A 14,248-nucleotide genomic window follows, 5' to 3' on the forward strand; every position below is an offset into this window, starting at 1 on the left:
AGATTTAATACTCAGAAATATGACTCTTTTAGGTTTTCTAATTACCTTGTCTATAGTTTCCTGATAGTGACAATAATTCTATTTAATGCAAGGTCATGTAATCTATTGCTTAGTCACAGAAAAACATCTATTTTGATTTTGATACATTTTGATTTTTTTTTCAATATGTAGTTGCTAGTGGTTTGGAGTATTCGAAGTGAGTCTAAATGTTCCAGATAATGTTTCCCTTCTGCATTCTCCATGGCCTGAAAAGCCTCCCTCTGTGTATCCAGTTCTTCCAAGTCTATCCCTCAAGTTTTGATCAAGCCCCGTGTTCTCCAATCCCTCTCTCCCTCCCCTGAAATCATAGAGCAGTATTTGCTACAACACACACTTCATTGGAGTGTTCTTTCAAATTCAAAAGCGAGGGTTTTTTCTTAAAAAACAGATTGCACAAAAGTATGAAAAAAAGTCAACTTGGTGCATATTCTTTTTCCTTTCCATGCTCATGCAAACAAATGTATAGAACATATATAATTGTTTGTATATATTTACATAAGCTCTCCCCTACTGTTATTCATGGGAATGGGATCGTCATTATGTAACTGACTTGACTTGTTGCTATGTTCACTTAACTGTGTACCATGACTGTTCCTCTAGGTCAGCACATATATTTTAATCATTCTTGGTGTATTTTTTCTTAGAAAGGAGTATGTCTATTTCTATAGAATAGATTTCCAAAAGTGAAATGATAAAAACAATGTGTACTGGAGTTCACAGCCCTACCATTTCTCTATCCCATTCCACTGACTATTATAAATTTTAAAATTTTGTTAATTTGTTATATAAAAAAATTTCAATATAATATTCAGCAGTATTCAACACTATTGTGTTGTTTTGAATTGCATTTCCCTGGGTGCTAGTGAGACTTTACATCTTTTATAAAAATGTTTTAATAATTTTTTTGTTTATTTGAAATTCTTCTTTTATAAACCCCTGTTCATACCCATATTTATTTTTCTCTTATCTATTTATAGGAGTCTGTTATTTTTTTTTACATTGGAAATATAAATCCCTGCCTCATATATATTTTAAACATTTTCTGCTTCTTTATCTTACTCTCTTTTTTATTTTATTTATATATTTTTTGCCTTTGTATAATTTGTATTATGGTGAAATCAATGCTACAAATTTTTTCTATTATAGTTTCTTTCTTTCTTTCTTTCTTTCTTTCTTTCTTTCTTGGTGTTTCTGAAGAAGTTTTTCTTGGCACTAACCTTTTTCTAAGTGTTTTCAAATATATATATATATAAAATAAATATATATTTTACATTAAAATCTTTAATCCATTGCTCTTTTAATTTTACGTGATATTAGGTAGGGCTAGTTTTCTTTCCAGATGGAAATTGAATTATAATATCAATATAATTTATTAAACTCTATTTTTTCCTGATTAACTATTATTAAAATGTTTTATCATATGTAACATTTTCATTTTTCCTGGGTCTAACAATGGACTCAGTTTTGCACCAGTGACCTATTTTCTTTTTTTTTTTGCTCAGGACATGCTGTTTTAATCAGACTAGTGTTATAGAAGGTTTTAGCATCTCTCCTGGCAGGTGCCTACCACCTTTTTATTTAAAAAAAAATTATTATGGTTGATTTACACTGTTCTGTCAATTTCTGCTGTACAGCAAAGTGACCCAGTTATACATATATATACGTTCCTTTTCTCATATTGTCTTCTATCATGTTCTATCACCAATGATTGGATATAGTTCCCTGTGCTATACAGCAGGACAGCCACCTTTTTCAATTTCAGGGCATGTTGGGGCGGTCTTTCGACCTCAAGCCCAGCCAACGCCACTTTAAGAAGTTGGCTCAGAGTACTTTATATTTGTCCCTGGCAGTTTGAAGGACACAGGGGACTGTTGTTGGACTCCTGCTTAAGAAGCTTAGAAGGCAAAAGACTGTGGGTGGATCTGCCTGCCAGGAGGTGAAAAGAAGGGAGGGCTCCCTTTGGAAAGAAGCAGCATCCCAGGCAATGGTGGGTCAACCAGAGCTACTTTGGGGCTAACTTAGGTCTGAACTGATGGATTATATGTAGTGATGAGACCTCAGTAGCAAGAGGCTAAAAATGTCTGCCTTACATCTAAATTTGAAGGAGAAATTGTGCCTGACCAGTCAGAGGAGGTGCATTTCCCCTGCCAAGGACACTGCAAGTGAGAGATGGTGAATGAAGGGTGGGAGGTCCCTACACCCCAAATGTGGCCTGGAGAGAGAGTCAGTCTATATATCTGTCCTGGCCGAAGGAGGCAGGGATGACATTTCCTGCATGGTTAACTCCTCCCCCACTATTTTAACTCTGGAGGAGACAGAAGCAGCCTTGTTCTACTCTGGAGGAGGAGATGGGTGTGTGGGGTCAGGAAGAGGTCAGAAGCAGATGGGATAGAAAACAGGAACAACCTGGACCCTTTTCCCTAATGGTGGGATTGGGTTATGTTGTAGTGGGAGGAAAGAAGCTTTAATGTAAATGAAATTCAAAGTGAACTAGATATATTCAATCAGTACTGAGCCTTTTTTGGGGACTAAACATGGCCAGAGGGCTTTATATAAATATATATTTGTAAGTTACCAGAAAGTAGCCTGACTGGTCTCAGATTCCACTTAGTGTCTAGAAAAGAACTGACCCAGTGAAAACAATCTGATAAGCATTGGAGGGGAAAAGACTAAGGCTGCTTTCTGCTATTACCACATAAATCCCATTTGTTCAAGGCTCTTGCTTTTGGAGTCCATTTCTAATGTAAATATTGTTTGGGAGCACAAGAGTGGATTATTTTAATTTTGAAGTCTTTTTTTCAGTAACACATCCTTTTGGGAAACAACAGCTTTCTCATAAAGACACCAGGATATTGTTTCTAGTTTTTCTACTTGAATATTTTCTACAAATGCGTGATATTTTCCCATTTAACCTAATAGATTTAGCTTTAGAAGCATGTTATCCATTCCATAGGACAGAAATTGGTAAGGAAAGTCAAAGCATGGAAGTCTAATCTGGGCCACTCTGTGAAAGGAAATTTTTAGAGTAGAAGTTATTTGCAATAATGATGATAAGCATTTCAGAAGTGTGCATAACATTTTCAATCTTCAAAATAGCCATTTATTTCTTATTAAGTCAGAAAATAAATAAGATTACAGGTCTCATTTGAAATGAGGACAAAAAGCAGAAAATGTCTTAGGAGTTAAAACAGCTACATAGAGGCAGGATGAGGATAAAATGAAACTCAAGCTTGATAACTTTTCAGTTATTTTGTCTAAAAATAGAGGCAGCGGGAGATACCAATTGTTGAAACTTACAATACATCAGTTTCTCAGACAGGCATTTTACATCAATTACCTCATTTTTTGCTGTATTACCTCCTTGTGGAAGTCTAATAATTTTAGGATTCAGCAAGAAAAGATTTAGATATATCCTATATAGTTAATTCTAGGAAGATGAAGAAGATAGATTATTTGGGTTTCAATGTTATAATTAATTCAGATGTGGCAGCAACACCTGGGATGTTCTCAAATGTCATCCAAAGATATATGAATGGTCAATCAGGAAAAAAGTGTGGGAGAACTCAGCTTGGTTCACCAACATTTTTGTCTTACAATGAGAAATTTTTTGACAGTAGCAATCTGTGAGTTCACCTACTTTTATGAGAATGTAATACAGTGATCCAGTAAAACAGTATAAATTTTATTTGCATTCTAAAATGGAAAAACAGGACATGAAACAGAACTCGGAAAAGGGTCTTTTTTACGTTCAGATACACTCTAGAAGACGATTCCTGCACTTGCAGATTTTACCAGTTGTAGCTATTAGATATTCCTATACATCTTGACCTGGGTTTCATTTTTTCTTATTTTTTACTCAGAAGTCTGAGAATCAAAACAGGGCCAAATGTGAAAGTAATGAAGTTGTATAGTTTTTTTTTATAACACCTCATACTTTGGTCAAAATCAAATCCTAGGATTTAGTTAATAATAATCACAGCTAGTATGTGCTAAATGTGGGGGAACCGGGTATGATTAATTATATTTTGAGTGCTTTTCATGTGTTATCTCTATCCTGATATTTCTGCCAAGAAGATATGTGTGTGTGTGTGTTTGTGTGTGTGTGTGTTTTGAAAAAGAGCCCAGATCTAACAAGGTTGGTTGTCCTGATTCCCAAAACCCTGGTGCTCCCATTATACCTGTGGCCTGACTGCATAGTACCTTTCAGTGTCCTATTGGTTTTTTGCTCTTCAGTATCACAGTAGGCAATTTTTAAAATGCTTAACGTTAGTATTATGATATTTGAACACATTTTGACAATTTCTTCTGATACAGATACTAATCCCAAACTTAAATAAAACCCCAGAAACTGAGTTTGAATTTCTTGGAACTCAGAAGGTTTGGTTCTGCCTCATAGCATCTTTACTTCCCAATGTCCGTTCTGCATGATGGGTTCTGGAAGTAGAGAGTTCCTAAGGATCCAGTATTGTCTGAGGAAGCGTGACGAAGTTTCAGAGAAACACTTGGTTTCCACTGTTGTTGTTTTGTGTGTGTGTGTGTGTGTGTGTGTGTGTGTTTTGTCCTGCTAGCCTTTTCTACCTGGTCGACCCAGGTTAACATTTAGAATCTTTATAACCAGACTACAATTGGTCATTTAAATCCTAATCCTAGCTGTTTGCAGGAAAATGGTTGCAAATATGAGTAGGCCCCAAAGTTTGAACACCGAAATTGTAAGGAGATTAAGACTCCTTTAAGCCTCCCCCCCCATCCTCCTACTTCCTTTTTCTTTTCCTTACAGCTCGCCTTCCCTCTTTTCTCATCATTTTTCCTGTCTCCAGGTGCCTATCCCATCCTCCCAGGCCTTTGTTTTCAGCCCACTGTAAGTAGCTTTAACTGGGGTGTCAGTGATAGCCATGAGGATTTCCCCATCAAGAGTGATTTATCCGTTTTTAATGAGGGGCTCTTGAACTAAAAAGTTTTTAAAATGCGAAAGGATGAATTTTGAATTATAGAACGTTTGGGAGCTTCACTGGAGACAGGAGTTCTGCTCAAGGCCTGTAGCTTGTTCAAATAATCCATATTTCATAGTCAATAAATGTTGGGGAAAAGTGACTCTGGCTCAGAGCATCAATGTCAGAAAGTAAGGCGCATGAACACAGGGAGATCTTGACAAGGCTCTCTACTTCTGCAGATGGATGCGAGTACTCAAAAAATGTGTGGGAAAGAGGGAAGACCCCCTCCCCCATTTATCCCTAATGCAGGTGGCATATCTTTCCCCTTCCCATTGGTCAGGTCAGGGCGAACATTCTTCTTGGTTGGCTAATTTGAAAGAAATTGTTACTGGGAGAATAGGGAAAGAGGGGGGTGGAAGAGGGTGTCTCAGATGAAGCAGGAACAAAATGGAGTAACAAAGACTTTCTTTGATAGAAAAGACATATGTTAATTCTCACATAAAGGAAACGAATTATCACAAACCAGAATTCACTTGTATCACAGTTATAGCTTGTGTGGGACTACAGCCTCCTAGCCTTCATGTGGACTCACAGTAATTATTTCATTATTTCGGTTACATAGGCTTCGTGTTCACATGTTTATAGGATAATCAGGGCATTATACCTAAGAAGATGAAGAAGAGTTTTTTTTTTTTTTTTAATCTAAAAATCTCTAGGAGTTCCCCTTGTGGCTCAGTGGGTTAAGAACCTGACATAGTATCTAAGATGTGGGTTTGATCCCTGGCCTCGCTCAGTGGGTTAAAGATTCTGCTTTGTGAAAGCTGTGGTGTAGTCTGGTAGCTGTAGCTACTATTTGACCCCTAGCCTGGGAACTTACATATGCCATGGTGCAGCCATTAAAAAAAAAAAAAAACTAAACTAAATAAATAAAATTAAATTAAATTAAAAAATCTCCAAATTTTAGCTCAGTTCAATCACAATAGTTTTTGTTTTAATTGAAACGTAGTTGATTTACAATATCATATTAGTTTCAGGTGTATAGCACAGTGATTCAGTTATATGCATTTTTTCAGATTATTTTCCATTACAGGTTATTACAAGACATTGAATATAATTTCCTGTGCTATACAGTAAATCCTTATTGCTTCAGAAGAGTTTTTTTTAATGTAAGTCTACCATTTTTGATTAATTTTCCTTCTTATAATGCCTGTCTATGACTTTAATTTTAAAAATATTGAATTTGACATATTATTTATTATATGAGTGGTGACATTTCCAGCTACATAAATTCTATCCTTTTAGAAATATTAAAATTTGCTCTCACTCTTCTAGTTTTCTTGCAACTCAGGTGAACTTCAGCAAATGTGCTATTATCTGCTATTTCATCTTTAGAATTTGTATGCCACTTCTTACTGATCCTAACATTGTTCTAAATAACAAAAGGAATGTTCCCACAAGGAAGAAAGAGGGTGGATTTTCAGAATCTGCATCTTGTATGGTTCTGTCAAAATGCTGGTAATTCTAGATGTGATTGTGCAGGACATGTGCATTTGCACCATTGATTATTGGAGCAGGAAAGGTATCCAGTGATACAAATCCTCTTTAGGGTTAGAGTAGATTGTTGTCATTATCCTATTTCTCCTTTTGTTTCTTTGAACCTTTTCCCACATTGCTTTGCACCCACTTTTGTCACTCACCTTTATCTTTCCTCCCTTTTTAAATCCTTCTGGTTTACTATTAATAACAAAAGTACCCAATGTAATACCAGATAACTCCTTTGTTCGAGTACAATTATCATGGCTATAATAACTACTACTGACTGACCACCAAAGATGTGCCATGTACTTTGCCTATTTCCTCCCTGGTCTTTAATAAAACCCTATCACTATTATCCTTGTTTTAGAAAGGGAGTGTAAGATGTCAGACTCTATCAACTTCATCACACTCTAGGATATGACTTTGTATTAAAGTTTACTCCTTCATTTGCTTCCTCATTATTCATAGAATACATTTATGAACTTCCTGCCATGGTGTAGCAGGATGGATGATGTCTCTGCAGTGGCAAGGACTTGAGTTCAATCCCTCTCCCGTTGCAGAGGGATAAGGATCCAGCATTGCCACAGCTGCAGTGTAGGTTGCAATTACAGCTCAGATCTGATCCTTGGGCCAAGAACTCCTATGCCGCGGAGTAGCCAAAAAAAAAAAAAAAAAAAAATTTTCACCCAATACTTACTGAGCAGCTGTTATGTGCAAGGACTGGATTTAAACATTGTTGAGTATTACAGAGGTAGCACACACATCCTTGTCCTGGATTACAGGCTAGATAAGGACATGATACCTGTGCATACACAACCAAATTACAGGGTAAATCTATAGACTTCTTCATGGTGTGCTCTAAATCCCACCCACTAAAATAGTATCAGATACCAGTGTGAGCTCAATAGACATTAGTTGAATGTCTGAATAAACTGGTGTCAGAAAATATAGATAAAAATCTATGTAAGTTCAGACAAGTTCCTTGCAGAATGTGGCATTTGAGTAGAACCTGGGTGTAAATGCCCAGAGGGTGAGGGGATAATGGTTAGAAAAAGAAAATATTCTACTTTGCATGAAAAGCTCTCTCTGCACTCAGCCTAAGGAGCTTTAGACTCATAGGCTTTTCTACTCTTAACCAAAAGGTATTCTTTATCTAAGCATATTTCATGAGGTAATGATATTCAACCCCTCAGCGAAGTATGAGGCTTATTGCAGAATGTCATCTCACAATGATCAGGAGAATTTCTAGTTGTTTTCTTTTCTTTTTTTTTAAGGGCGACACCCATGGCATATGGCCATTCCCAGACTAGGGGTCAAATCAGAGCTGTAGCCGCCAGCCTACACCACAGCCACAGCAATGTCAGATCTGAGCCATGTCTGCAATCTACCCAACAGCTCACAGCAACGCCAGATCCTGAACCCACTGAGCAAAGCCAGGGATGGAACCTGCTTCCTCATGGATGCCAGTCTGATTTGTTTCTGCTGAGCCACGATGGGAACTCCCTTTGTCTTTTTTTTTAAGGGCCCTAGAAATTTTAAACACAGTATTAATTAATAAATTATTTGTCCTGACTCTGTATTGCAACATGGGAGATAGAAGAATCATTTGTGTTTCTAAAACTTCAATAAAATATAATTTGTAGCATGTACATAAGTATTTGGAAGATTATCCAAGGGTACCTATGATTTCAAGCATGGTAGATACAATGAGAAAAGATGGGATGAAATTAGCCACCAAAACTTACTGTTGCTATCTCCAGTTATATCAATAAAGAAAAGCTCATTATTATTTCACAAGGTAATTATGAGAAACCAGGGAAAGTATTTGGGGCACTCCATGGCAGTCTCGTATTCCCAAGGTTCATATACTTAGATTCCTACTGGCCTAGGAATATCAACTGAGGAAATAATTCTGATTTTGTTCACGTTTCACTTTGATAATAATTTTAATGAATAAACTTTAGAATAATATCTACTATTAATACCTATTTTATCAAGGTAATAGCTTCTTTCCTTCTCAAGTCTCCTGGTTGGAATAAGTTTCATAGTAACAGGAAATCACTAGGGTATTTATGTATAAATACATAAAAATTTCCCCTTATGAAGTATGCCTTAAGATTACCAAATTATAAAGTTTGTTGTTTTTGCTTTTTTGTTGTACTTGCTGGTACAGCACTCTGTATAAAAATATGACAAAGATTTGCTGAAAGCCACTTAAATAGAATAAAAGGCATATACATTTAATAAAAGCCCACTGTTGATGAAACACAGTGAAATCCTCATGGACGCAAATTGGGTTTTATATTTTTAAGTAAACTCTTAGTATCAGCAAGTACAACAAAAACCAGAGTTTTAAAAAATATTTTGACTGAGTCAGGAGCAGTCTTTATTTTTTTTAAACAACATTTTATCTCATTTCATAAATTGAATGCAAAAGAGATTGCTTATCAAGGGTACTAATAATTGCTGATTTTCTAATGTTCAGCATCATAACTTTACTATTAGCTGTTTACAGTTTACCAAGTTGCCAACAACCATTTCCTCCTTTGTTGGAAAACTCAGGTCATAAATATACAGGAAAAAATAAATGACTTTTTAAAATGTTTTTTTTTTTTTAAATAAAAATCTACAGGAAGAATATTTCATTTGTAAAGACTTTGCCTTTTTATTAAGGGATCTTGATTAGTATTAAATTTAAAACAATTCTCAGCACAACAGTTTACATGTACTGGCAGCAAACATGGGACACACAGATTCACATATTCACTTTAGAAATGAAAAAGGTACTGTTAAATTATACAGGAAATCACTAGGGTATTTATACATAAAGCAATAAGAACTTTAGAGGTGCGTTGACCTCTAAAGGGGTAAGTAATTCAATGGTTCTTTCATTAAAATCTCAACTGTATCCCTCTTGCCATATGTGTTGGATCCCACCTTGGTAGGTGAGAAAATGGTGCCAAGGTTGTTCCTGGAACGATCTAAAAAATTTGCCAGGTGTTGAGTCGCACAAGTGGCCATGTTGCATTTCTGTTTTTCCATCTGATGACTGGGAACATCGAAGAAATATGAAAGGTTAGAAACTTAGACTCAGGATTGGATACAACTATCTATATGACCCCAAATATCTCATATTGATGAAAACTAAAGGAAACATCTTCCTATCAGTAACCCAGTGTTTTGGTTTGCTTGGAAATCATACAGCAAACCCTTTATTATAGTCAATGTTGAATTTCCCAGTACAATCCTTTCTTTGGAAATTCAGAATATATTCCAGAAAATAATAATTAAAAATATCTTTGTCTTCTATTTTTTAAAATATTTGTGAATCTATTTCCCAATTTTTTTAAAAAAGGATTTAGAATGTAAACTAATAAGTAACCTGGAACTTGCTGAATTAAAAAAATAGATATTCACTTCCTACACATTTCACACAAGAATGAACCAATGTTAATTTCTGTTAAGTTCTTGGAGATCATTGAATCAAGAGTGTTAAGAGAAATGTCAGATATTATAAATTCTCAAGGGAATCAAATTCCTGTTCAGGTACTCTGACTATTGTAGGGTGGGAATTCTATTACTCTTAGCATAAATACATGAAGATTACCATGTTCTTATACCCCTGCTTGGTTCCTATGCTTTCAGCAGTTTTACTGATAGGATTGGGTTAGGTGTTAAAACCAAAAGGCTTTTTATGTCAATGGTATTAATAGTCACCATATTACGCAGCCACCCGGAATAACTGCATAGAAATATTATGGATAAGTCAGAAGTGATAACCAGGTTAAATAATTCATTTCAATTGTAACATCTCAGAATTTATTTGCGTTAATTTATTTATGTTAATTCCGTATGTTTGTATGACCTTTTGTTTCAGTGCGCTCTCACAATAGCCCTGGAAATTGATACAGAATTATAACATTGCCTTTTGCGGATTATTAGGAACTCTAGAGAAATGTTTTCATTTTCAGCTCTACAGGAACCAAAATATTAGTTAAATTTAGGTTAATTATAAAGTGGACAAGAGGTATGAAGCTTCATTCAACGTCCAGATGCCAGTGGATATATGTAATTTGAGGCAAAATGCAGTAGATTTTATCTCAATGTATTTATTTTGTATGGGGAGTACTTCATTATCTGTGTCTTTGCTAAGAGTAAGTATTTTAAGAATTCATGTGAAACCTTATGGTATATACTCTCATATCTTGTCCTGTACAGAAATTTTTCATACAGCATTATGAAAAATATATGTATATATGTATGACTGGGTCACTTTGCTATACAGCAGAAATTGATGGAACATTATAAATTAACTATAATAGAAAAAATAAAAATCTTTTAAAAAAATGAATTCTGCCACTATCTTTAAAAAAAAAAGACCAAACACATCAGTTTCAAGAAATTCAATTTCCTGAGAAAAAAATTGGTGAATGTTCTGTAAATATTTCTACTAATAATTTAAAGTAAGAGATTGTGAGACTAGCATGAAAATGTAATTTGTTAATAAGCAATGTTATATTTCTAAGTAATGTTCACCTCACAATAAACAAACATACTTAAAAAGATACTGGGTAGAGATACTTGGCAAATGAGTATATGTAATGTAAGAAAAGATCAAGATATAGACACAAACACTAGGTAATATTGCTTATTTTCCTGTCATCATTCAATTGTTCTACTAGCTTACAAGAAACTTCATGTCGGTTTTAAAGTTATTTTTATCCAGGAGAAAACCAACTGAAAATTACAGTCAGTTCTGAGAAGAACATCCTGTAAATTAGATAAGCCCTGAAACAAAAAGAAAAATCTTTCCCTGATTCTTATTATTAATTATGTGTCGGTGCTTTGGAAATCTTTACATATCACCAAAAACCTACCCCTCAACAAAAAAACACCCAGAAGGAAAACAGATAAGATGCTGGTAATTCTATGAGAAGTTAACCTATTCTTCTTGGTCTTTAGGAGAGTACAAGTTCAATTCGGCAAAACCATGCAGTCAGAACCAAGTAGGCACAAACTATATGCAGTCAAAACCAACTAGGTTCCTTATATTACCTACGACATGTGCATGAATTTGGACTTAAGAATCTTTTAAATAAATGGAGAATTACAGTTTTAAAGGCTTTCAACTTGAAAATTGTAATTACTGCTAACATATTTTCACCCCACATAATTTTTGGACTTCCTTACAATTGCCGTTCAAGTGAAATGACACCTTTCAAAATGTTTTTTAAAAAAGAAATTCTGGTGTGCATGCTACCTATTGAAAACATTTTCAAGAGGTATTAATGTACGTTTAGAGCAGCTTGCAAGTAAACTCATGAGGAATTTTTATTTTAACTTTTTATGATAATTCTGTTTCATTAACAGAATAGTTAAAACTATAGAAATATATTTTGACAATATAGAACAATTTAGAAAGAATCCCCCTAAGGACAATTGGCTTTTTGACTAGATCTTCTAAAGTTAACTTCTTGACCATTTTAATTTGTCCCCTCATTATTTCTATATATTTCAGTTCCAGAAGGAGATGCAAAAGTTTTGGATCTTGCCAGAACCATCTGAGGAAAAAAAAAAAAAAATCCATATAAATACACAGTAAAATTCCACCTCATATAAAATACAGGCCTTAATTAAGTTTCTCCAGGTTGTTTGAGTATCAGGTTAGTATCGTAGAAATTATTACCTTTTGGATTTTCTTATTTCGGATTCTGTCTTTGCTCCTTTAAGTTCCAACAGCATATTTCTTGGCAAAACCGGAACTAGCCATTCCTGTCTATTAGAAGTTTCATTTGAGAGATTTCTCACACTGATATAATTCTTCAAACAACACAGAATTTAAGGAACAGTTGAATAGATTAATGTATGATTCTTAAATATAACTTAGTCGGAAATCAAATGGCACAAGGGCTGTTAATTATGTAGCTATGTTTAATTCTAATTTTCTCATACTTTGCAAAGAAAGCAGGATTTTTAAAATTACTTACTTTTCAATGGATGTAGCTTCCAGATGGTTTAATGCCACAGAGAACACAATGAGAATCACTGGCAGCTTTAGGATGCTCATTGCTTCTTAAATTTTCTGAAAAGAATAATTCAGCACTGAAATCAGGACATTTATTTTAGCTCTGATTAATGGAATATTAAACTAGAGCCTACTTCAAAAATTTTTTTTAAAACATCATTTTCAGGATCATCATTTTATTGATACAGTCTCAATACTATTGAAACAATTTTCAAATATTTGCTCAAAATTTTCATTTACCCAATTTCTTTTTCGAAACAATCTGGAAAATGGGTGCTATAGAACATTATACCTTTAATATTTCTTTGAAATAAGCCCTATATTTGATCCCAAATTTGTTCTCATGCTAAATCAATAATATTTTCCCAGAAACAGAAAATTCCTTACCTTTTAATGTCTCAGTGTCAGCTCTATCAGAAAATGCCTTTGATAGCAAAGAAGCTCCATGAAAAATCCCAAGCTTGCATCCACTGGAACATTTACCCCAGACTTGCTAACCAGTAATCTAGCTCGTGTATACCCTTCACACCTTTCCCAGCTCTGACATCAGGCAGCTCAGAGAGACTCTGCCGTGAATTTCTATCCCTCTAGACAGAAAGTGCCTATGACAGCAGAAGCAGATGGGTCATTATTACATTAACAATCTGTAAATATTAACATATCAGATACGGTGTCTTGCTGGAGTTAACGGTGTGTCACACACAGCAGAGATTTAAATTTCCCGTCTTTGTAGAATACCAGAGTGGATTTTCAAGGATTAAATAGAAATTTATAATAAGGAATTGGTAAAGTGATTAGGAGTATCAACAAATGTGTTGATATGCAAAGAGTGAAGCCATGGACCTTGAAGAGTCTATCTAAATTCAAATGCCCCCTGGCCTTAGTCCCAACAGTAATCAGTTGTAGATTAAGAGATGAAGGTAAAATGTTTAAAAAAGTACTCTGAGGAGATCAAAAGCCTACTTTTGAATCCTTAAGTTCATTTGTCAGAATTTAAGTAGAAACACAATTTCACAACTGTAGTCAAGCAGTTTTTTTTTTCCCTATTATTTAACAACTTTTTTTCATTTTTATAGAGAAACATCACAATTATTTTGAAGGAACAGATTTATTTTTTATTTTCTCCAAATTACTCTTTTTTCTTCCTGTATTTTAAGTCATATTTAAGTTAACATTCTAAGTTATAACAACTTAAGGTCATATATAGAAACTAAAACAAATTCCAGCAGTCAGTGAAAACATGTAAATCTAAAAAAGATGGTTATTCTCCAAGTAAAATATTTAAGTTCTCTGATTTCATGTATTTCTTTAAAGCTTAGTAATATAGTTTGAGGTTGTTTAGTAGAGGTTTTAGGAAGAAAGAAACAAACTGTTTTCTAGTCCTGGTTCTAATTACCAATGGTTCTGAAATTTTAGTATTTCTGTGAAAATTACTGATAGTCTAAAAAGAAATATAAAAATCATATGATTTGCTCCATCATAAGTGATTGTACAGTAGAAAAAAAATTGTATTAGGCAAATAACAGTTAAAATAAAAAAATGAATTAAAAAAATAATGTGATTTGGTAGAATAATGTTTTCCTATAAGAGGGTATTTGATGAACTTAACAAAGTGTATGCAATGATTTAGAAATAATACAGAGGCCCAGAAATGTTAAATAATATGTCTGACGTCATACAGACATATTATTAGTTGAATCCTGGACCAGAACTTAGC

The 14,248-nt window shown here is 34.3% G+C and overlaps 2 protein-coding genes across 15 annotated transcripts in view; one reads left to right on the plus strand and one right to left on the minus strand.

Annotated features, from left to right (window-relative positions):
• The window catches only part of SLCO1A2 (solute carrier organic anion transporter family member 1A2), a 112,830-nt gene that overhangs the window by 17,121 nt on the left and 81,461 nt on the right, over positions 1-14,248 (plus strand). For 2 of the 13 annotated variants that reach the window (XM_021091153.1, XM_021091156.1), the window contains exon 2: positions 12,025-12,169. The exons of the other annotated variants lie outside the window; for them this stretch is intronic. The gene's annotated coding sequence lies outside the window, so the exon portion shown is untranslated. The remainder of the gene's footprint in view (positions 1-12,024; positions 12,170-14,248) is intronic. 13 annotated transcript variants of the gene reach the window in all.
• On the minus strand, positions 9,147-14,052 carry IAPP (islet amyloid polypeptide). Of its 2 annotated transcripts, XM_003126437.4 has the most exons (4): positions 12,919-13,071; positions 12,494-12,588; positions 12,193-12,282; positions 9,147-9,555 (listed from the first exon to the last, which is right to left on the minus strand). In XM_003126437.4, exons 2-4 carry the CDS (start codon positions 12,571-12,573, stop codon positions 9,366-9,368), a joined length of 360 nt encoding a protein of 119 aa, XP_003126485.2. In that variant the 5' UTR covers positions 12,574-12,588; positions 12,919-13,071; the 3' UTR covers positions 9,147-9,365. The 2 variants fall into 2 exon arrangements, 1 of the variants encoding a protein (XP_003126485.2); XR_002344089.1 differs by having other exon boundaries at positions 9,147-12,067; positions 12,494-14,052.

This window comes from Sus scrofa, chromosome 5 (assembly GCF_000003025.6).
Source record: "Sus scrofa isolate TJ Tabasco breed Duroc chromosome 5, Sscrofa11.1, whole genome shotgun sequence".
Taxonomy (NCBI): Eukaryota; Metazoa; Chordata; class Mammalia; order Artiodactyla; family Suidae; genus Sus; species Sus scrofa.